Raw genomic sequence first — 25,017 nt, 5'->3', positions numbered from 1 at the left:
AAAAGCTGGTCAGGAACTTGTACAAGTTCCTATAGAAGTCTCTTAGTTTCTGGAAAGTCTAACCAATCAACTTGACCCGATAAATGCTTTGAATAAAAGCGAGAATAGTATTTAAACAAAATGACTTCTGAAAAACTGGTAAATCAAGTGCAAAGGTGCTCATAAACGAGGGAAAATATGGTCAATTTGTGTGACTATGGAATAATAAAAGTTATAAGATTTCAGAAGAAAGGGATGCAGAGAGATGCTGTGTGTGTTAATTAACCGTAACTGTGGAAGTGTGGGTAAAAAAAAAAGTGAAATAACTAGTTGCTCATTTGAAGGTGTTTCTGGGTTTTTTAAGTGTTTCTTATTGCTTAATGGACTAAATTAAAGAGTATGCATGACTGATTTTAGTATTTCATAATAAATAACCTTTTTCTTTTTCCCCCTCCAGTATCATCTTTATATTAAAACAGTACTACATCTAATTAAATAGTATTCTGAATTTAGATTAATTACCTCATTTCTTAAAATAAAATGTGCTCACCCCTCATAGGCCTGTGTAGTATAAATTACGCTGGAGTATTACAGAAGAAGGAATGCTAGCTTGAGTAGCTAGGTATGGTTATTATGGTTATCTTATTTCTGTGATGGGTAAATTGGGACAAATTAGTAAAACGAGCAATAGTGTCATCAGAAGTCTGATATCAGAAAGAGGAGATAATTTTTATTATTTTAAGAGTAACTTTCAAATTGTCAATGTTATCAGCCAGGAGGATCTTCATAGTGTTGATATAATTTGCAGAAATACCCTTTTGGCTGGCTCTTCTTCATCTTAGTTTCTCCTGTGGTTGGGTTAAGGATACAGATAATCTATCAAAATAATGAAGGACACTTGCAACAGGTGAAAAAGCAATTCTTTGATAATTGTCATCTTCTAGTCTACTTGTTAGGAATTGAGAGGAAAGAAAAGTCATTCTTTTAATAAAAAAATAAACAAGGCAAAGGAAAAAGCTCACCTCCCCCTCTTTTAATTTGAGGCTTCTTATGATGCTCATAGCTCTCCTTACAAAAAAAAAATGCTCCCAAAAACCAACAACCTAACCAAAAACCCATCATTTTAACAAAAGCATAATGAAGAATTTCAGGACTTTGCTTTTTCGTACCTTTCTGGGTTATAGATTTGCAAACCTTCTATGTTATTGTTTTAATGGCAGCCAAAATACTGAGTAAAACCAGGGTGGTTCTGTTCATTCTGCACTGAGGAATGGGGGAGGTGGGTGAGAAGAGAGAGATGGAACGGGATTCTTTCTGCATTTCAAGAAGAAAGGCCTGACAACAATTGGCTTCATGGGATAACTGCTTTAATTAGAATAAGAGGAGAAATACAAATAATGAGCAAGTCACCTTCAAATGCTGGGCACCCTGCATTAGCCTGGCATCAGACAGTGCCCTGGTTGATTTTTTTCCTATGGCATGCTGTGTGGAGCGGATCCTGTTCTTGAAGAGAAGCTCTTCTTTTTGGTCATTCAAGCTAGGATATATTTCCTTTGAAGAAAAGGACTTTACTTGTAAAGCCTGTACTCGTGAGAGTTTCTTGCTGCATATTTAGACAAAGGCAAGTCTGTGTGGGTGATGTAGTTGCCAGTACCAAGGGGGAGCTGCCTGTGGGTCCCTCTGTTATGCTGAGATGGCTAAGGTTGTCCTGCAGCCAAGGGACATGTGCAGCACAGCATGAACCTGTCATCCCTAGCTCTTAAACATGCAACGCTACCCTTCCACCCTTTGATTCTCATACCCTTTCCCAAGGGTATTTTGTAAGTTACATATTTAATAACTTAACAGAGCACAAGTGGCCTGTTCAAGATCACCAACTCTTTGAATACAGTATCTTCTGCAAGGCTCTGGTACAATATTATACTAGTAATTATTTCAATTTTGCTATTGTGTGAAATTATAATACTCCAAAAGGTTCCTAGGTTTGTTGTTTGGTCACTCTTTCTGGTGAAGTTTTATGAGCTTTTTGAAGGAATTGAAAAGAATGGGCCTTTTAATCTCTTGTTATAAAATAGAGGAAACCAAACACGGAAAGTAAAACTCATGATAATACTTACTAGAAGGGCGAAGGGACCTGGAGGAACTGAAAGGCAGCGGCAGAAACTCAGTAATTCAAATTTTACTCTTTCCCCTTTTCTTGGCCTGAAAGCTGTCCTGTGCTGCTTGTTTTGATTTGTGGTTCTCGTCTATATGATATTGGTCAGGGCTCACAAAGCATAGCAAAGAAGGAATTAAGATGTTAAAGTTGGCTTACTAGATTGTTTGCCAAGTAGACAAATCACAGTTCTCATCTTGATGGCATTATACTGCATGTCTATTTAAATTCATAAGAACATGGCAGGGGAATAGCAATGACAGGGGAAATTAGGGAACCTAATAGTAATTCATTTGGAAAGGCTCTTTCTCCCATTACTTATATGAAGCTTCCGTATTTATCTTACCTTTCAGCTTCTGCTTGTGAACATCACTCCTGTGTCTGATGTGCCTGGTTTGCTATCCCTTTGCAAATCATCTTTGTGAACAGGGTCATTCTTCCTTGTCTTGACTTGCATTGTATATTTGTGTGTTCTTTAAATTAAATTTCTGTGTAGTGTGCTATTTCATTCTCCACTATCATTTACATAGGAAGTGTTTCATGAATTATATATATGACTGCATGCATATGTTGTGGTTATTTTATAGGTGGTGATTCGAGCTCAAAATGGCGAACTCCTCTATCGTATTTCACCTTGGGCAAGATATGTAGTCCGTGATGAAGACAAAGTAAATTACGATTGGGTACACTGGAATCCACCACAGTCATATATAGTAAGGCTTACATATTCTTTTCAAAAAGTCTATAAAACTGTGTAACGTGTCATCTTTGCATCCCTGTTTGGAAGAAAAAAAGAGTTGTTCCACAAAAAGAGGGTAGCAAACTAGTGAAAGTAGCTACATGAGACACGAAGGGTTTTTATTCATGGCTTTGACAGAAACAAGTGACTTCAATGATGGATGTTGTTGAGCTACTTTTTCAGTCTCCTGTAGAGAGTTAGTAAAGTTACTAAAGAGAGTTACTAAACTAAAAAATAGCTACCCATTAAAGAAGTATTTTAACTTCAGCTTGCTGTGTGCTAGACAAGCTTGATAACTCTTCTATGACTGGGTGGCCCTTCCTGGTACAGAGGAGGAGAGCTGGGAATTATCAAAATTGGATTTAAGAATTAGTTAGCTGCAAATACAAAGTTCAGTACTCCAGTAATAAGTCAATGCTGTGTGAAGTCAAAAAAAGCTTTCAAAAGTAACGTGGTCATGCTCCAGTTGAATCCTAGCTTTTCATATGAGGAAATGCATTTATTGATTTTTAAAGCTGTCTTACTTGTCATGCACTGCTATAAGGAGGGGAACTCTTTACAAGATATATGGAAAATATCCTAGGAGAACATTCAGAAACTTCAGACTGAGTGATGTTATTTCATATTGTTACACTTTTTGGTGTTTTCACTAAAAAATGGTATGTGGCATTCTATATTATAGGAGCTGCAACCTCTGTTTTCAGTTAAATTTTAGCACCCACCTCAAATCATGAAGCATTTGCTTGACCAAGAAAGGGTAACTGTCATGGAAAATCTCTTAACAAAAAAAAAACCAAACTCAAACCCCCAAAAAACTCTCATTACATAATCTAGAGTAACTTTCTTATTTAGTTGTATAGTTTACATGAATTTAGTGACCTACTCTGTATCTATGATGCTGTGGAACATCTAGATTCTCTATGAGAGGAGGAATGGGGAGGTTGGGAATGCAGTGATCTGTATGACCTAGAGTAAAAAAGAGGCAAGAACATTTAGGGCGCAGACAAGGCCTCACTGAGTTAAGTCAGAAAAAAAAAAAATTGAGCCCTTTTATGAATAGGAGAGCAACTTCAAATACCTGCAAAAAGCAGGTAAGCTTAAAAAATAAAAAACTATTTTTCTATTGTCATCTTCTGTTTTCAAATGAGCTTCGTAGTAGTTCAGAAGAGCTTTATGGTACAATGGCTGTTATAAGTTTATACACTTCAGTGTAACTTAAAAAGGGTATAAGAAAAGTGTTGAATCATGTATGTCCAGTTTCTTGTTCATTAAGAATGTTAGTTTGAAATAGACACTTGCTTTTAACAGTTTAGAATGCTTAATTACTTCTGAAATGTTTGTGCTCTTGAAGGAAAACAAAACAAACCTCAAACTGTTTCTCATCTTGTGCAAATTACATGATTGTGACAACACTTCCTAGCTGTTGTATCCTAATGACAACTGTTGTGGTTTTGGTTTGTTTTTTTTTTTTCCTTATAGCATAAGCATCCTTCCCCCAAGAGACTAAAAAGCCTGAGAATCTATGAATCTCATGTGGGAATTGCTTCCCCAGAAGGGAAAGTAGCTTCTTATAAAAACTTCACATATAATGTACTACCCAGAATAAAGGATCTTGGTAAGTAATAGCAGAGATACTTGCAGCGGTAAAATTTTTGTGCGCCTGTGCTCTTATTAGAAAAGATAATTATCAAGCGTCTATAGGTCTCTTGCATTTTCAGATTACATGTACTATAAAAATAGATTCTTAGGGCAGCAAAAATTATAAACGACATCTATGGAGAAGAAACAACGACTGAAATAGGATATGTGAATTAAAATCCATTCCAGAGATTAAGTAAAATGTGATTGCAAAAGCCTAGATAAATACTGCAGAGCAGTTTTCTTTGGAATGGTTTGCTTTCAACTTGAAAAACGACCTGTTTTTGTGATATGGTCCTCAGAAAATAGTGTTCTTAACTGGTTCTGCTAATGTAAATTTTGATTCTAAGGAAAGACAAAGAAACACCTGGATAGAAAGGACTGTTCTTTCTGTTTGCTAGAATAAGCATGCTAAACTTTTTATCCCTGAGCAGTTGCCATGAAGTATCAGAACATGGAAACTTTAAATCCACTTTTAGAAAAACAACTTCTAGTATATTGGAGGGGATGTTTGAAACAGCTGGCGTGATTATCTCAGGAAGCATAGCAAAACTGTTCACCTCGATTCCTATTTGATGATTATTTTTTTTCCTGTGGTGTCTTTGCACTGTTTCTATAATAGACAGTATTAGAACCTGCTGACTTTTACTGCCCTGTGATGAAATATGTTTTGTTACACTCAACTGTAAAATAATCCTGACATCTGTGGCTGAGAACTCTGTGGATGGTGGCTGTGCCTATGTGGTGTTTGATTTATTTAGTTATCAGAGTGCCTGAATAAGCCATGTTTTTCATGTAGGTTTACCTGTTAAGTCAGTGTTTCACAGAATGTGGCCTTTTGCCTTTCAATAAAGTTGAGCTTGCAGGTGAGGTGAGGGAGTTTGCATATCTGGAGGCCCTCAACAAAAAGTATTTGGATACCACATTGCGTATCTGTGACTCTTTCCTTACTGCCAAAGAATTTCAGTTGTTCCAGGAGATTAATAAGTCTTAACAGAATTATGAAAGCTTTCTGCTTTACCTAGAGATTTTTTTCTTTGGGGGCAGGCAGAAATGTCGTGAAAAGGCTGGTACACCACAAAAGCAGTGTGAAATTTAGGTAGTGTATATAGAAATGATAATGTTTGTTCTTATTTACCTTAAGTAAACAGTGTGGGCATTAAGCCTTTCTGTTGTTTAAATGTTTGGGTTTTTTTAAGGACTATTAGATTTGGTTTTGGAATGTCTTGTTAAGACAAGCTTAAAGACATCCGTATTTAAGAATGATAAGATATTAATACTTTGTAGAAATATGTGCATGACAAATAGCAAAATAAATGGCAAGCAAACCAAATGAGATTAATTTGATGCTATGTTGCTGTTTATTTACAAAAATGCTGTAAATAAGTTCAATGAGCCTGAATTACAAAGCAGCAATGAATCTGACAAATTGCTGAGCTCATGCCAACAATCTTCTAATAGTAACTCTTTTATAGCTGCTAAATTTAAAAACAAAACCAAGAACAATAAAAAAAGAAACCAGTATCTTGTCTAAATGAAAGAATGAAGTGAAGATTTTGGTTACAGTAATGAAGAGAAGTGGTGGGAGTTCCAACAGGCTGTAGATTGAACCTGAAGGTTATCTTTTGCTGATAGTCCTCATTTGCGAGCTATCTGGGTTGGTTACTCACTGATACCAAAGATTGCTTTAGTTAAGATGTGTGGTAAGTCCTGTGGCTTCGTTGTTAGCGTGTTGTTTTCCCTTTAAATTTCCCTTCCTTAATATTGCACTGAACTATCTTGCGTGTGATGCACAAAACAGTGTGTCGCCAGCCCTTCTGTACTGCCTTGGTTCTTTGGTAAACTCAGAACAAAAACACATTTCTTTTGTGTTTTCTCTTTTTTGAAAGACTCTTGCAGAGGGGGAATGTAATCATTAAAGGTGGAAAAAAGTGTTTTTTGAAGTGGTAAAAAATGATTCCATAGGGCATGAGGCATATTGCGTGTAGCCAGCAACTACCCCCACACTTTTTGACTGCAAGTGTCAAAAGTGAAGAAGCAGTTCACTTAAATTAAGATTATATTTATGTATAACTGCTTCCCAAATCTGAGAGATTCAATATGCCTAGCTATAGGTAGAACACTTGAAAAATTGTCTGTTCCATTTTTAATTGCAGATCATGTAAGTATAAACTATTAGGTAGAATTATGTCTTGAAAGAGACTGAATCTTTTGTTGTTACTCATTAGAGTTAGAGGTAGCTAAAATGAGAGAAGACTGGAATGAATGTTACAGGTGTTGAATTCTCTTTTAACTATCCTTAAGGCAGGGGTTGGTGTGTTTTATTTCTTCTGTTTTTATAGGATATAACTGTGTCCAGCTGATGGCTATCATGGAACATGCATACTATGCCAGTTTTGGTTATCAGGTCACAAGCTTCTTTGCAGCATCAAGGTAGGTTTAAGTACTTCAGCATCTTCTCTGGTCTTTTACGTTATTTCCCATCCATTGAAATCAGTATGCCTGTATATGTGTGTCTGTAAGTGTTTAATGGAAAGGGAAAAGTAATGGATTAGGTATTTGCCCTAGCTTCCTTTTCCATCTGAAATCAGTTTGGCATAGTGAGCAGCTGTCTGTGAAATACTTTGTGTAGGATACAAACAAAGAGGTTATAAGTAATTTCAGCTGTCATAGCATATTCCAATTATTCTAGCTTCAGCAGTGTTTATGCAAGGGTTTTGTGTTGTGGAATTCTTGGCTGTAACAAACATGATGTATAAGTCATTCTTTTATGATAAACAGAACTGTACACTACTTGTTCATAATAAACTTGATTAAATTCATGGCTCTGTGTTCTCTGGGAACTTTTTCCCATGCTTGTAACAGACTGTACTTAGATTTGAAGACTAGAGCGAAAATAGATGGAAAAGGTATTCAGGTAATTGTTAAGACTATTATGATAACCTGAATGTTGTGAGTTTGTGGGAGTTTTTTGTTGGTGGGCTTTTTTTTTTATCTTAGTGAAGCTCAAGTGACAACCAGGCTAAATATAGATAGACAGGAAGTTTTAACTGGCATAATTAGTTGAAAGAAAGGTCTTGGACACAGGAAACGAAAACCTTTATTTAAAAACAGGCTGGAAAATAGTGTAGTACCTAAAACAAATTACTAAGCAGGACAGCAGCAAATGGTGTATTTTGAGGACTTTCATGAATGTACATTTACTTTTGTAGTTGTCATGCATTACTTTATTCTAGTAATACAAATATATTCTTGTCTCTTAGAAAGTATGGAAGTGTTCAATATTAAGTAGAAGCTTTAAGTTGTATCAGTTATCTTTTATACTGAATATGATTTATTGACAGATTAAGAGGGAAGAATAAACCTTGAAACCATTTCTGCAAAACATTGCATGCATGATATAATTTTGTAATTTAAAAATTGTTTTAATTGTCAGTTTGTAATAAATACTACTTAGGAGGCTGAAAAAACAACTTGTACACAACGGGAAATGAGGTGATGAAGAACTTCTGACTGTGATGTAGGTTTTATGAGTAATGTTCAGTATTGTCAGCTTACGTTCTGATTGTATCACTCATAACACATTGCATTTCCGTGCTGATAGCCGTTATGGAACTCCAGATGATCTGAAAGAAATGATTGATGTTGCTCACTCAATGGGCATCACTGTTCTGCTGGACGTTGTGCACAGCCATGCATCAAAAAACTCTGAAGATGGTCTCAACAAATTTGATGGTTCAGATTCTTGTTTCTTCCATTCTGGTCCTAGAGGAACTCATCAGCTGTGGGACAGCAGGCTCTTTGACTATGCAAAGTAAGTATAAATTGTCATTTGAGGTGCATTAGTGGTAATTATTTCTTACCAATTCTAGTAAAATTATAGTATTCATCAAACTGGAAAGGTCATTTGGGTTGTTCAATAGATAGGATATGCTGAGTTTACTTTGCATTTAGCATTTGAAAAATGCTAATTCTTTTACTTTGCTAAATATTTTAAATCTAACAATAATTATATTTTTTAGGTTTGCTATTATTCTTTCATCTATGGCTACATATGTACATATTATATACCATGTGTATTGTATGTATTATATAATTATATTATGTAGTTATCTATTATGTTTATTTTTATTTTAAAATAGATTAAAATATTTGCATATAGATACCTATTATATAGGAATATGATATTTGATCATAATACACTATAAAATATATGTGTATCTTCATATTGTATATTATATTTATATATAATACATTATATATAATATACATACTATATTATATTAGTGTATATAAATTATAATAAGAAAAGCTGAAGAAAACTGGAAACTTATTGTCGAACTCTTGGACTGTTGAAATGTAGCAAAAGTTTTGCCCCAGGACAACTAACTCCATTCCAAAGAGCTTCCAGAGGTCAATCAACAAATACAGAGCAGGGGTCATTTTCAGTAGGCAGTTTTGGGGGCCCAATTTGGGCACGCTTAATTAACTAGTATAAATATACTGTATGTCAAACCACATGTTAATGGCAGATGATAATTAGCATTTAATATTGTTTACCTTGTATTCTTTGCGGTATTGGGGGTAAGGGGATTTATCTCGTATGTGGAATATTTCAGTGGTTTAAATGGAGAAACAGGCACAGATAGCCAGCTTATTTCAGTCTCCATCTCCCACTTTTCCCCACATTCATTCATCCCTGAACCACCTTGATTCCTCCCTTTCCTTGTCTTCGATTCTCCCCCTAAACATCTCACAATAAGTTTTCCACAACCTCACAATCTCCTTAAAGCATTTCTTAATAAATTCCATACAATATCACCCGCCTCTTATTCCATGATAGACTTGCTTTTTCCCCCTCCTTGAGATGCATGATAATCTTGTTTGCCTTTTTTGAGTTACAAAGTTCTGGTTTAACCCTTTCAAGGTTACACTTGAGTGATTTCTTCGGTGGCTTATCCCTCAGCGACTGTAGAGTTCTGGTCTCTTGTTAATCTGTTAGTTGTTAGGTTTGAACTTCCTCTGCAAGTTCAGTTTACTTCTTTCCTTTGTTTCTCCCTCACTTGCACTGAATTGCCATTAACTGGATATGCTTATGCTGCAGTGTCCTTAAACCCTGGATCAGAATTACGTATGTTCAGTTAGTTGCCAAAAAAGATTTTTCTTCTTGTGCTCGTAGGCAATACTCTTGAGGCTGACAGTTTCATAGCTTATGGGGGTTGTAACTGTTTAAGAAGGTCACTTTTGCAGAAGTAATGTTACATAGCATAGGTCAACTGGTTAATGGAAACTCTTCCATAGTAACTCACAATTTCAATTGAACCGAGTGACCAGTATAATAAGTGACTTATGCATATGTTACATAATAGGATGAGCTGTTCTTTCTTTACTTTTTTATTTGGGACAATTTAACTGATGAATTCAGGGGACCTTTTTGAATTGTGATTTTAATTATTATAACAAATGCATTTTACTATAAATTCCTCTGAGTTGCTTCTTTGAATTCATATTCAAATAAATTGTTTCAGATAATCTTAAAGCTTTACTATCAATACAATGGTATTTCACACTTTATTTCATTTTATGCTTTGGTATAGTTGACAAGTATGTGATACCAACTTCTCTAGTGAGAAAATTAATTGAATGCTATTATGGACTTTTCTCTGTTCCAAGCAGAGGCAGGTTCTTCTTGTTGGGAAAGTGATGCTGGTATTGAGTGTTTTCCAAGGATTTGTAAATGAAAGAAACAGCAGGCTACTTTCTAGGTAGCACTTAGCAATGTCAAGCATTTATTCAGAGCTAAAGAGCTTCCTACGTGGGTCTGTTTGGTCAATGATAGGTGCATGTACTCATTGGTGAGGGACATGGTTTCATAATTACTCTTCATCCTATGTGATTAGAATAGATGCTGGACTGAATGCTGGAGGGCACGAGGAGGAAGAGCTGTGAGGGGGAGAGAAGAGATAAGGAAATAGCAGAGACCAGAGAAATCTAATATGTGCTCTACTGATGAGTAAAAATAATGCTTTGGTCGACTGAGGGTCCTTCATATGTCATTCCCTGTCCCCTGCCCTCTAGTGAAATGCAACAACAAATTTGGGTTTCCTTTTTCAAAGTTTTAGGGAAACCCCTTCTTCCCCTTCAAGCACAGGAAGCTGTGCAGTGAACTGGTTTTAGTCATTAAAGGCTTCTTTAGTCCTAATATCTGAAACACTAAATATTCTATCTGTGTTTATAGTAAAATTCTAAGGCTTAAAGGATACAACAGTCATATTAGTCAAAACTGCTCAGAACTGATTTAAAAATGGCTTGGGTTTTTTCCTCTTTTTTTGCGTGCAAAGGTCCCAAACAAAATTGGGAAAGAATTAGAACTGACATTTTATTGAAAACATTTTGGATTTTTTCCATTTGGGCTTTATTGACATGCCTGCTACTTTCCATATGCATAAAAGAGCAGTTCTAGTCTGAAAGGGGGGGTATAAAAATCTGTGAGAGGGACTCGAGTTGTGTGCAGATGTTCAAAGTTTGCTGAAAATAAATGACACCAAACACAATCTATTCAGTGGTATACAGAAAAGCTTGCTTTGAGACAAGTCTCTTCAGCTAGTACAGCCTTCTCTCCTGTACGGTGCTTGTACTAAATCCCTTTCCTTCTGTAGTGGGAAGAACTGTTAATTCTACAGGTACTTAAACATCAAATACAAAAAATGTTTAATTTACTTTGGAATTGAGAGAAACTAATTCTCTACCATGAAAGAGATTAAGAAACAATTGCTTTATCAGTTTAGTCTGTCTACTTTTTCTTTGAAAGCCAAGACATAAGTAAATTTGTCTCACAGCATTTGCAAGATTATTCAGTTGCCTGGGAAGGGGACTGTGAATACTTGCTATAACAGAAGGTGGCAAAAGATCTATATCCATGCAAAAAAAGGACTGTATCCATGGTGTGTCTTGAATACTATAGTAATGTTCATGTAAGTAGAGAGTAAGTCCAAGAAAAGCAGTAGTAAAACTGTTGAAAGGACAGCCTGGATATTGTATCTCACACCATAGTGCAATTTAAGAAGATAAAGGCATGTTTTGTATTGTGGACTTAGAGACAACACTTAATGAGCAGCAGAATTATATTTTTTTATATATGTTTGTACAAGTTTTGTACAAACAGTGGACTTTCTTCGTAAATTGTAAACAGCAGCTTAAAAATTTTGCTGTAGAAGGTAGTGTTACAGGAGAATAAAACCTCAATTTCAGTAAAATGAGAATTTGAGGTAAAATAACTGCATAAGTAAAAGAATATTTTCTGCTTAACCTTTATAAAGAAAAGTATTATAAACTCTGCTTTAAAAAAACAAACTGATTCAGAAATAAACTTCCACTTTCATAATTTTGGCACATCTTTCCAGTTTTTCTAAAAACTGGAACTGGGCATTTTTTCTCATTTTCTCAAACATGTGAATTTCGTGAATCATCATCTTCATTTTCATCCACTCATGGTTGTCCCTGTCTTCATCCCCCCTGCACCCCTCAGCAACCAATGCAAGAACCAGAACTACAAAGCTTGAGTGAGGCTTGCAGTTTACTTTAATAATACTTTTTAAAAACAAACTTTTATATCCTTTGTATCGGTTCCTATTAAAAATTTGGCTTTCCTATTTTTCCTATTGCACGAAAGGGAAATGCTGTAAGGCAAAAGGGATGCCACAAGCTCTGGGCCTGTAGTCTAGCTGGCATGGTCTGGTTAACTTTGTGATAAATTAAGTGCCTTGTCTCTATTATGATCCTGTGTAAGATGTCTCACTTGAAATACATGTAAACACCCTCCCATCTTAAGTAAGGATTCTGCTTGTAATTAATTTAGTACGAGCTAAGTATAACAATTTTTCCTTTCTAAAATCATACTCAAAGATTATTCAGCTGCCAAGTTCATTAGAAGTGATGCTGTAGACCCTGGAGATCAGGTAGGATCACAGCTAGAGTGGTTGATTGTGTTTTGATTTAAATTCATTTTTCTACAAAGCAAATGTGTTGAAAATACTAATCAGGCAAAACAATTTAAAAAGAAATGAGAACAAGATATTACCTACCAAAGATAGGTTGTTGGGGTTTTTTTCAAGCACTACATAATTAAAATGTGTAAATGATGCTGCCTTTCTAGGCTTATTGAGATCCAAGAGTATTATTTTGATTTTTAAAGCCCTGTATTCCTCTCTTCTCATTAGGCTTTGTTAATTTGTACACTTTCTTAATCCACTTCTAAGGGACAATAGGTATAGCGATGTATTTCTGTGAGCCTTTGGGATATTAGTAGATTTAAACCTCAGCAGAAATCATGTGATGCCCCAAGTTTTGTGTTAGCTTTGTGGTGGGTGTTTTTGATTGTGGTTTTTTTTTTTAATACTGTGACCCTTTTTACCTGAGCACTTAGCTAAAATTTTAAGTTCTTCCTTAATCTAGGAGAAGAGTTTGGCACAGAAGTCAGAGGTTGAATTACATCCTAGTTTTAAAGTCCTGCTTCCTTGAATGCAGCAGGATGATCAGGAAGAGATGATGTTCATTACAAGGTTCTGGGACCAGCAGATATCCCTGGCATCCCCTTTTGAGGCACTGCTTTCAGTGCTTTTTTTTTTTGATTGGATTTTGTGTGTCGATGCTTTGGTTCTTCTGTGAGGGCACCAGATCATAAGTAGTGGGGATCCTCTGGCTTGTCCACTTGCAGGTTTTGTCTTGCTTGTATTTGTTTGTGATACTCTGTTTTTGGAATTAAGGCTTGTAAGTGCTATAAAGGAAATGAAATTTACTTAACTAAATCATGTAATGGGAGAAGTCTCTTTTCTTTAGTCTTTTCTTCATCCTTCAGTTTTATGAAGTCTCAAGTGGCGTCCATGCCAAATGTGCTTTGAAATGCTATAGGTAGGGTTCAGAGTATAAACACTGTGTCCCACAAGCCACACTTTACATCAGGGCAACAGATGACATGCTGGTCCCCTGCTGCCTAACCAGATGTTCTCTCTAGCTCAGTCTTCTGAACTGTTGGTGGAGCAGCTGATCATAGCTCAGTGTGCTACACTTTTTTTCACTTTTTCTTAAAGTGGGTTATAAACTACTGTCGTTCAGAAACTGCTTTTAGCCTTGTTGTCAGTGCAGCAGAAATAGGGCATCTGTCAGGTGCTGAAGGCGTGTTTTAGTTCTGGTTTAGATGGGCTGTCCTCCAGCTGCCCTTCCAGAGTGGTGTTGGTTACCTGAAGCTTCTCTTCCCTATCCTGTGGTCCAGCCTCACGCGGGTATCTCAGGGGTTATCTTGCATCTGAAATGGCACAGTATGCCTATGTTTGGATGCTGAGACGATGGCCTTTTCTGCCACCCAGTATTTAAATCCTGCATAGTAGATTTCATGCTGTGTTTTATGGGGAAAAAAGGTTCACTGATGGCAGTAGTAATTTACTTCACTTTAGGATCTGACTCCTTAAAGGCGTGCTCTGCTACCATCTTTAGCAGCCTCTGTTAGGGTCAGTATTTAATATTTCCTTAAACACCTGTTCTTTACCTGATTTTTTTTCCTCTCTTCTGATTGCCAACTTTCGCAATCTTTAGCTGCCACAAGTGTAATATTATCAATAGGTGGAATGAATAGGGAAATATACCTTTCAGAGATTAGTGTTTGGTTAGTAAGGGTACCTGTCTGGGATAATACTTTTCATAACATAACTGTCCAGAGAAATTTTTTGGGCTTAAGTAGCCGACAGCTCAATGTTGAGGTCTTCTAAATATCTGTGGAAGTGAATGCTTGTTGCATTATGTGGGAGTGCCACCATGGTTTGTAACAGTTTTCAGGAAGAAATGGATAGACTGCTGCTCTATGATGCTTCCACATTTAGCTTTTTAAATTGATGTAAATTGGTGCTTTATGGGGTACTACAGCATTAAAGATTATGGTTCCTTGCCTCGTGCACCTAAAGAAAGATGGCACATCATCACAAGATACAAATAGGAGATAACGTTGCATGTGTGTTCTTATAGTCCATCTCAGGTAACTTTTATTTACATGGGTTTTACAGAGTGCAAAGTGGGTATACCTGACTGCAAACTATTACTTAACATTCGCAAAGGATTGGTAGGATTTAAAAACAGATAGTGCACTCATAGCTTCCAGTAAGACACCTGAAGAGTCTCTGCTGGCTAGGCAGGCATTGGTCAGGTGGGAGAAAGGAGGTTGCTACTACTTGTTGTAGCAGACCCTTGATGGTGCTGGGGTATCCCCTTCAGTCTCCGTGTTAGTTTCTTTGATAGTTTTGCAGCTTTCTGTCATCTTCCTTTTGAACCTTTGAGCTACTAAAAAAACCTGTCTTTGTAACTTTACCTTTCTTACCTTGCATAGCTTTAATCTAAAGACTTTTTTGCAGCTTTCTCTCAACGAAGCAATTTCCTTAGAAGTATAAGCTATACAGGTTTTGGGACACAGCTGATGCCCCCGTCAGGAGGGGAAGGGAAAATTGATGAAGAATTAATGTATTGTATACAAATGAGTTGACTTCCCCGAGTGTAAGTGTAGTCACTGAAGTGTTCTCTTCTGCAGCTTCTGAGGATTTACTTAAGTACAGGTGAGAGTCTTCCAGCTGCGCTTATGTAGTAGTAATGACATCCAGTGGCAGGTCATGTTTATCATGAATGTGTATTCACTGGGGAGATACCTTGGCCATAATTTCAGCTAGATTAAAGGTAATGCAGTGATGGCTGTCAGTGAGCTAGACTCTCATTCATTTGATGGTTTCTTTGGTACATTGCTGATTGTAGACTAATTACAGTAGGAACAGGGATGTAAGTTGTGTTTCATGATGTAAAACCTTCAGCTATGCTGATTTTAATTCATTTCCTGCCAGTCTTCCTTCACTAAATTAGTTTAGGAAAGCTCTGTATTTAGAGATCCCCATAATATACATTAGAATTGGATTTAGCTGGCAAACATTACTTCTAATGACTGTTTTAAGAAAGCACTTCTTGTGATGTAATAGTGAGATTTACTTTGTTGGTTTTTTTCCCCAGAGCTTATAAATGTAATTATTTTGATTATAGTTTGACTTTAAAAAAACCTGCCTGCATATGTCCTTACCAGTCTGATTCTAATAGACTGGACTTTGAGGGTGACTGTAAAGGCACAAAAGTACTTTAAAACTTAAACCTTGAAGTTTAAGACCGTCTGTGAAAATCTTTGTTTCCTTGTGTTTTCTCCTCCTTTTAGTAACCATTGTGAATGTTCGCAAGCAAGCACTTTCAAGTATGGGGACATAGCAGTTAATAAATTGTCTTTCTTGAAGGGAATGAGTACTAGAAGCATTGACAGAAGGGACGATGTATTGGAACTTACTGCAATGTAGTCAGAATGATTAAAGCAATACTACCAAAAAAAAAGTTCCAACCACGAGCATATGAGTTATAGTATACACAGTCTAGACCTACTGTAGAGTTGCTTTAATTTTTCATTTAAACATTCATCTGGAAGCTTAATTGTTTTACCGCAGTGTACTTAGATTGATATAACAGACTAGGAGGCTTTAAATCCACAGATACTCTGAAACTCAGATGTAAGAGTTTGAGTTTCAGAAACTCTTCATGTAAGAATGTGTAACTTTCCTCGAAGTGTCCAGTTTCCCATGTGGAACTCCAACATGGCAATCACAGCTTTGTGTGAAGTTTCTAAAAACGAAGCTGCACAAAAAGTGCTATAGTAATAAAGCAATATATTGATACATGAAGAAAAGGCACACTGAAAAATTGAAGACAATTGTTCTAAATTTTGTCAGGTAGCATATTTTGAAATATAGAGGTCCACACTTGTAGCCAATTCAATTCAATCATGTCTTGAATAGACACAGTCACTCTTACTGAAATTGATTATGGTATTTCAATAAAAATCTAAAACTAGATGAGATTCAACACACTGCAGAGAATCATTCCTCATCAGTCTAAATGCAATAATGATCTTGCATTTAGTAATCCACACTTAAATTGACAGTTTTCACAGCATTCTTATGTGATTACTGCAGCATTTATATGAGCAGTACCTGTTGTGAATAGAAGATTGTGCTAGGGAAAAGGGTGATGGTTGTATAAATTGGAGGTGAGAGAGAGGTTATAAAGAAAACCCACAAATGAAATGGGGAATGTTGACTTTCTTCTTATAGGGTTTTATCCAAAGAAGTTCCAGGTTGGAGGAAAATTAGGCATGGTACAGTTCATGGTAGGGAAAGAAGATGGGATCGTTAAGACAACTGTCACTTTTTTTTCTGATTCTAGTGTTAAGGTGTTATGTAACATACAGATCCACTTGAAATCCTTTTTTGGAAAGCTTTTTGGAGAGAGAAAGAAAACTGATAATAACAGGGGACAAAACAATTAACAACTGTATCTACAAAGTAGAAAACAATAAACTATCAAAACACTGTAGACATTTCTAAGAGTCAGTAGTATATTTATGACCAGCAGATCAGAAGTCATCTGCAAATAATCATGTTGATCTGTTATAGTACTTTCAGTTTTGAAGGTGGTGCCATGTTTTCTTGAGGAATGCTATTTCATGGACTAGAACAGACCAAGGTCCTGTCCCTAGAAGTTGATGGAAATGGAAGATAGAGGTCAATGCATCCAGCTGAGCTGGGCAGCCTGCTGCTTCATCTGGTAGTTGTCTCTGTCCCACCAAATTGTTTCCTGGCTTTAGCCACTGACTGAGATTTAGTTTTGCATGGGACTATGTTGGTGGCTCTATGCTAAAATTTAGAGAGGATTTGTCTAGACTCAATCGGTTTTATATGGATGTTCTCTTTAGGGTTATTTAAATGCTGAAATTACTTTGAGATGATTGTGCTATTGAGATAAATTTTATTAGAGGTCATACGTAAAAAATTATTTGTGAAATTGTAATGAAGGTACAGAAACTGTTTCTACTGTGATCACATTATAGTGGTAATGGATGGAGTGAGAGTAGCATTTTTTTCTTCTAGGCTCCATTCTGGCTGATGTGGTTATAGGACATGTCTGAAAAACTGAAACAGTGTATCATGTCAAATATGTCTTAATGAGGAAAACTATTGTATGAAAAGCTCTATCACTGGGAACAGTGTGAATTTTTCTAAACAATGTTTGGGAAAAAATAGTTAAACTTTTTCTAAAAAAAAAAAGCATATTACACTAAACTTGCTTGGGTGTGTTTTTCCATGCATTTGTTTTGGGCAGTTCCTTGTAAAAAATTAGCTTTATAGTGTTCTCTATAGCTTGCCATGAGAATTGCAGTCACGTATCTGTTTATCCTGGTTTCTCCTTAGGTTTCTCCTTCTACTCTTTGATAAGGAGACTAGCTTTTTACACAATATTTTAATATATTTATATTACAATCCCTTGTAATCTCTTGAAAAATGGTATAAAGTTATTTAGGAAAAAAATATTCATTGACATAGAGATGGCTGTTATTAGTTTAAATAGCTGACACAAATGTTTTTTTGAAGTTACTTCTCTATGGTTAACCTAATGAGTTAGATTAGGAGTGAAGGAAGAAAGTGTAAAAGTAATACCCTTACACCTTACTCCTCTTGATTTCTTTGTTCTAATTATTGTGCAGTAAGAGTCCTTTCAAATGGATAGGCACATGTGAAAAAACTAACACAAGAACAAAAAACCACACCATATAAGAAGTCGCTCTATACGCTCTAGTAATTTTCTTCTGTAGGAGATGTATCAGTCAGTTTAAACAAAGAGCTGAGAATGAAGCTTTTTGGAGTATTAAGTAAAAATATGGGGTGTTTGTATACATAATATATTTAGTTATTGCACTAGGGCTATTTAAGTGAGTGTATATATTTAAGGGCTTCACAATGAAGAGGAGAATGCTCTTTGCTGCCTTTATTCTTATTTGTCTTTCTTTACATACCTTAATGGAAAAGAGAATAAAGTAATGACTGTTGTCACTTTTCTGATTAAATAAACACATTAGATCTCCTCTTCTCGTCTGGAGGGATTTATGTAATCACCATAGAATTTGTCACTTCGTGATGTGGAGTGAAGCCATGTTCCTTTCACCCTGTCAAAATGAGCATGCAGCGCAGCTAGAACCTAGGGCCTCTATTTTTAACCACAAAATTTCACAGATTGGCATTATCATTTACTGTTTTCTTCAGTGTTTTACTGAAGCTGTTACTTGCTGTTATTTAGTAACACTTTATTAACACTGTAGCACACCTTTGATAAGGGTATGAGATTTTACAACATATTTTAGCACCAGCTTATTAGTAGTAGTATACCCAAGTTTTCTAAGGCAGTTTTCTAAGACAGGAAGTAAAAAAGAAATTGGTGTCTCTTGAGCAAATAATCCATTGATTACTAAACCGTAATTGAGAGTAAAATAATCCCTATGAGGAGTATTAAATTGAGATACTTGTTTTGGTCGGTGTTACATTTCCATACCTTGACCTTTTGCAAGCAGGTGGAGGCAGTCCTAAATTCCCCCTTGCTTTCCCTTTCTTCCTTTCTCCTCCCCTTCTCCCCTGAAGGAAAAACAAAGGGGAAAAAACATTTAAGATTTTATTTTGTTTATTATGACATTAGTCAGAATGGTAAACAATTAGGATAATAAATAATAGACTTGTTTGCGCAAAGAAAACTTTTACATTGCTTCATGTACCAAGGCTGTCTAAAAGAATGACCTTTTGCGGTTATAAAAGTTTGGCTCATAGCTGTGACTAAACACTTTTTACTGAGTTACGTAACTTAGAATTTATGGGTTTCTTTTTTTAGTTTAACTAGCTTGAAATGGATTAAGCTTGGACATCCAGAAACAAGTACTTAAAGTTGGTGTTTAAATTAATGAAATAAATAGCATAATTTTTCAAATTGCTAAACATACACTTGGTCTTATGGACAACAAGGATAGGTGAAGTTCTTTTGTTGTTGAAATTTGGCTCTTAGCATTAGATTCCCTAGATGCTCTCTATGTTCAAAGAACTGGTGAATGTGAGTAATCAAACAGTCAGCCAAACACTGGAGAAAAACAATAAAATCCCAAATGATTTCCGCTGCATTTTCTTCCCCTGTCTTCTGGTTTGAGTGTTCAGTGTTTATTACTCGAGATTTTTAGGCTTTTTGCACTACCCTACAATCTGAAATTCTATATTTCTCTTCCTACAAAATGGAAATAAATATTTAAACTGAAGCCTAAGTAGTAGTTGGGGGCTTATGACCATTCTGGGGTTGACACTTAAAGCCCAAAGATTGTTTACAAAGTGAATGCTTTTTGGAGAAGAAAAAAAGTCAACTATGAAACACTAAAATTTACATTATCAATGTTTTCAGGCTTCCTTTGCCACCACCTTCTTGGATAAGGGCATTGGAAAAGATGAAAATCTACCTTGACTATTATAAGAAATACCAAGGTAATTATTTTGTCATTGGGTTAAGTTGGGAGGAAACTGGAAGTCTATCAGGAAATGGATAAATGGAAACAACTTTAAGCTGGATGTTCTAATGCCTGTCCGACATTGGTTAATGAAGCTAGTGACTGATAGAAAGTACTATGGAATAGCATCCTTATAAACTAATTAATTGCATACTGGAAGGAATGAATGTTCTGCAGGTTGCGTCTACAGTTGCTCTTAGCACATCACCATCATCATCCAAATTTGGAATAACAGATGATTTGATTAGAAAGAATGTCTTCATTGAGCGCAAGGTATGAGAAACTTGTTTGCCTGTAATGCTGAACTGTTAATATATGCAAAGGCAAACTTGTTCAAAAATATTTCAGAGAATCTTAGCTTTAGTTTTCTTTGTATTTTATCCTGTCCTAGACAATAAAATCTGTTTTTTCACAAGGTTATGAAGTTTCCACTTCAGAATTATATTTTAATCAAAAGTTGCTATCATTCTTCTATCCCTTAAGCCAGGGCCAGTAATGGTCGCACTGTGAAATATGGTCTGAAATAGGAGATACCTATTATAGGAACAGTTGTTTTCATTTTAGTTGAATATCATGGAAAAGCCTTACTGTTAAAAGTAAGTATGTATTTCCAGTGTATGAACTATACTGGTAGAGTAACACATTCAAATGGAGATCAGTAACAAGTGTTGCTCCTCAGGGGTCTGTACTGGGACTGGTACCTTTTAATATCTTTATTAATGATGTAGACAGTGGGACTGAGCGCACCCTCAGAAATTTTGCAGATAGCACCAAGCTGAATGGTGCAGTTGATAGGGTAAAAGGATGGGGTGCCATCCAGAGGGATCTTGACAGGCTGGGGGAGTGGGTCTATATGGGCCTCATGAGGTTTAATAAGGCCAAGTGCAAGATCCTGCCTGTGGGTTGGGGTAATCGCTAGTATCAGTACAGGCTGGGGGATGAATTGACTGAGAGAAGGACTTGGGTACACTGGGTGAAAAATTGTATATGAACTGGCAATATGCACTCATAACCTGGAAAGCCAATCATATCCTGGGCCACATCAAAAGAAGCATGGACAGCAGGTTGAGGGAGGTGATTTCCCCCCACCTACTCTGCTCTCATGAGACCCCACCAGGAGTACTGTGTCCAGCGCTGAGGTGCCCAGCACAAAACAGACATGGACCTGTTAGAATGGGTCCAGAGGAAGGCCACAAAAATGATCAGAGGGATGGAGCACTTCTCCTTCGAACCCAGGCTGCAAGAGTTGGGGTTGTTTAGCCTGGACAAGAGGAGGCTCTGGGGAGACCTTACTACGACCTTTCAATACTTCAAGGGGGCTTATAAGAAAGGCTGAGAGAGACTTTTTACCAAGGCCTACAGTGACAGGACAAGGTGCAATGGTCTTAAACCAAAAGAGAGTAGATTTAGATTGAACATAAGGAAGAAACTTGTTATGATGAGGGTGGTGAGGTACTGAACATGTTGCCCAGAGAAGCTGTGGATGCCCCATCATTGGAAGCGTTCAAGGTCAGGTTGGATGGGTCTTTGAGCAACCTGGTCTGGTGAAAGATGTTTCAACACCTATGGCAGAGGACTGGAACTAGATGGTCTTTAAGGTTCCTTCCAATCCAAACCATTTTGTAGTTCTGTGATTAATGTATAAGTTCTGGTGCACTAATCAGGTATTTTTCAGCAATATAACTTGGTTTTAAAACTCTCAAAACATACCGTTGCCTTGTCTTGTGAGTTTCCACTTCTGTGTTGACTTGAAAACACAAGTACAGTACTCAAAAATTTTTGGGGTATAGAGGAGTATTTTGTGTTTAAACAGTTTTCCAAATAAGCTGTAGGCAGTAATATGTGTTCTGTAATTTGTATCTAATATAAGGACACTGATTATTCTAACTCTGAATATTTATTTTCAAGATACTATCCGAGTTTTCCATTTCAAAGTTTAATTTCAGTGGCTTAGTGGGAGTACAACTCCCACTAATTTTGGCCCAATTTTGGCACAGTATCTTTCCCACATGTCTTTGGAACTTAAAAATTAGGTTGCTATAGAAAGATAGTGGGTATGTTAAAACATATGTTCAAATTGCAAGAGGTTTAAAATTGGTGCTTTATTTTTCAAAAATAGAATCATAGATAAAGTATAGTGGTAAAACAATAAAAAAAATATGTTGCAGCTATTTTTGCCAGCGACAGTTCAAATAATAATCTTGTTACATACTATATCCTAAAAAAAGTTACGATAACAATCTATTGTAAATGTGCTTATTGTTTGTGTATTAATATTCATGGGGTACGAATTAGATAGCTGAAACGGTAGTATCTAGCAAGAAATTGAGATAAAAACTAAGTGTCTTTGAATATAAACCTGTTTTCCAGTTCTCTTACATGAAAGAGTATTTATGAAGCAAACAGAAAGCAGTACATTTGCAAGTTCTTAACTCTATTGACACAGTAGAAGAACTAATATCTTTCTTTAATTACATTCCTGAAGAATGTAACTTTAAAAAGTGCAGGAAATTGAGAAATACTATGCTGTGCTTAAGAACGGATTCCTATTTAATATGAACCCTGTACTTCAGATCTGTGCTGTCTTGTGCAAATGCAACTGCTTTGCATTTTGTGCTTGCTGAAAGATAGTAGGAACCGATGCATGTGTAAATCGGTTTTGCCAGATCGCTGCTTACCTCTGCAGTCATTTCCTGAATCTCGTGCTAGGGATGAGATAAGGCAATCTTCAGGCTCTCTGAGCCTTCCACTGGAAACCTCCTTTTTCTGGGAACATAAAGATTCATTGTACAAACTCTTCTGCCCTTCATGCTGTCTGTCACGTAACTGAGCAGTGCTGGAAAGAACATTTTGGACTGTATCCAGAGCAATTGTTTATGCTGAGGATAAAATCTGGAAGTGTGAGAGGAAGTAATCTAAGCTTTGTATTAGCTAATAGTAGTATAAAGAGTGAACTTTCCTTACCCCCTGCTTTTCCAGGGGAGGAAATCAGTAAATTACCATTCAGGATATGGAGTCAGTATCTCGGAAGCTTTCTGTAATGTCTGAACTGCATGACGTTTTTGGGCTGGCGTTCTTACACTTTGTGTTTACCACCAGCAAAAAGAAAGCCTAGTGCTTTGTCAGCTGTAGCTTTGGTTTCTGCATGTTTGAGGTAGGGAATGTGCACAAAAAACACTTCACAACAAAGTATTGAAATATCTCTTGAGTTTGATTATTTACCAGTTCCCTTTTAACTCTGGTGCTGTTTTATGGAGAAAGTTCAGGATAACGGTCTGTTTAAGACCGTTGAGTTAGCTCATATGTGATCGTTGGCTATTTTTACCCTACACTTAATTTGAAAGCAGACCCAGTGGTGAAGAGTAAACTAATCTGAAGTGTTTGAGATCTCGGTTCAATTATGGAAGTCATGAACTGCATTAAATTGTATGCAAAATCCTGATGGTACATTTCAAAAATGTTGTGATTTAGTTACGTGTCGCAGAACAACAAATTTTGTTTGTTAATTTGCAGGGTTCATTATGTGACTAAACAAATTTAATATTTGCTAAGAAGTTTATTTGGGGAGAAAATAAATTTACCTGTTCTCAAATATTTTTATTACTACATACTTTACTTGGGTAGAACATTAGTGGTATGAGTGCTAATGTTATCCAAATCATAGCTGAAATCCATGTATCAGCACTTTAAAGAGTTTTGTAATTTTATTTTTGAGACATTCTCTATTTTAAAATGTACATGTTCTGGAGGCTCTGTTGAAACTGTAGGTAACTGTCTTCAGTATTTCCCCTCCACCCCGCCTCTCCTCTATTTCCTTAAGGAAGCCCTCTGAGCAAAAAGCATCAAGAATATTAAATTTCATTACAATAAGTATGTATCTGCTTTGCCTCCAAGGCTGTTCTTATATGCACGTTTTGCAGGACATAACTCAAGTATTACTCAGTAAAGGTTATTGCTTCCATTTTTAACTGAACGTTTTATTTGATATTTAGTTTACTCTTATCAGGTGTAGATAGGACTAGCCTGAAAACTTTGTCTAGGACACTGCGTGGCTTAGTATATATAATAAACCTATATATAGACCATAGTTCCTTTGAGGAGAAAATTTGTCTTTTTGTGCAAATGGCATTTCAGTAAAGTCATGTGAATATATTCATAAATAAATTTAATTCATTAGCAAAATACAATAGAGATAGTGAATGCAGAATTAACCTGCTAAATGAAAATGATGGATCTTTCCAAAGCATCGAGCAAACTTCTAAACACTTGAAAATGCGTAAATTCAGAGGAGAAAATGACTTCCTGACCCATGGATCAGAATCTTGCTTTTTCTGGGTTGAGTCCAGGTCTGATACTTGCCAAAGAAAATTTGTCTTTTTATGCATCCAAGCTTCTTAACGGTTTTCAGATAGCTGTAACTAATTCTTGGCGTGTGCACATGTCTGTGTGTATGGTGGGTATAGCTTTTCTGATTTGGAATTAGATGGGTAGACAATCAGCATTCGGTGTAGTTACCCTCTATCATCTTTTTTTTTTCCCTAGACAAAATGTTAGACTGTCCATCACTGTTTACTTAGAACGTCTTCAGTCGCCCTAATTTAACTGTGTATTGTATCATCTGTGTCAATAGCTCCTGAAGTACTGTATAATGCTGCTTTGTGCCAACAAATGAAGGAGAATTTGAGGCGGGGGGTGGGTGAGGGGCAGAATTTCTCGTGGACTTCAGAACTACTGATGGTACTTGAATAAAGGATGTGCCCATTTCTAAGAAATCATTTTCTGAAGTAATTACTGAATATGAATCAAATCGAATAAATGCATATTGCTATTATATTAGTTACAGCATAGTGAATGAAAGTGCTTTCTCCCTGCATAACACTGGACTTAGAGGGATCAGGATTACTGTTTATAGAAGGAGTACTGTATGGTATGGCACTCTAGTATTCCAGTTTTAACTAAAATGGAAAATCCTCTGCATCTTCAAAGCTGCTGTTCTTGTTCACTCTTAAAAAAATGAAAAGCGATAGTTAAATGAAATATTTTTAATTAATTAAACTAGGAAAACTA

General features: G+C 36.2%; 1 protein-coding gene across 4 annotated transcripts in view; it reads left to right on the top strand.

Moving 5' to 3' along the window:
* GBE1 (1,4-alpha-glucan branching enzyme 1) overlaps positions 1–25,017 on the top strand; it is a 163,229-nt gene that overhangs the window by 61,009 nt on the left and 77,203 nt on the right. For all 4 annotated transcript variants that reach the window (XM_054191322.1, XM_054191315.1, XM_054191336.1 and 1 more), the window contains 4 exons: positions 2,722–2,847; positions 4,353–4,488; positions 6,854–6,944; positions 8,116–8,325. In XM_054191322.1, coding sequence (XP_054047297.1) covers positions 2,722–2,847; positions 4,353–4,488; positions 6,854–6,944; positions 8,116–8,325 — 563 coding nt within the window. The remainder of the gene's footprint in view (positions 1–2,721; positions 2,848–4,352; positions 4,489–6,853; positions 6,945–8,115; positions 8,326–25,017) is intronic.

This window comes from Rissa tridactyla, chromosome 1, assembly GCF_028500815.1.
Source record: "Rissa tridactyla isolate bRisTri1 chromosome 1, bRisTri1.patW.cur.20221130, whole genome shotgun sequence".
Lineage (NCBI taxonomy): Eukaryota > Metazoa > Chordata > Aves > Charadriiformes > Laridae > Rissa > Rissa tridactyla.
Note: the sequence above shows the minus strand (reverse complement) of the source record. Positions and strands in the feature narration are given on the sequence as shown.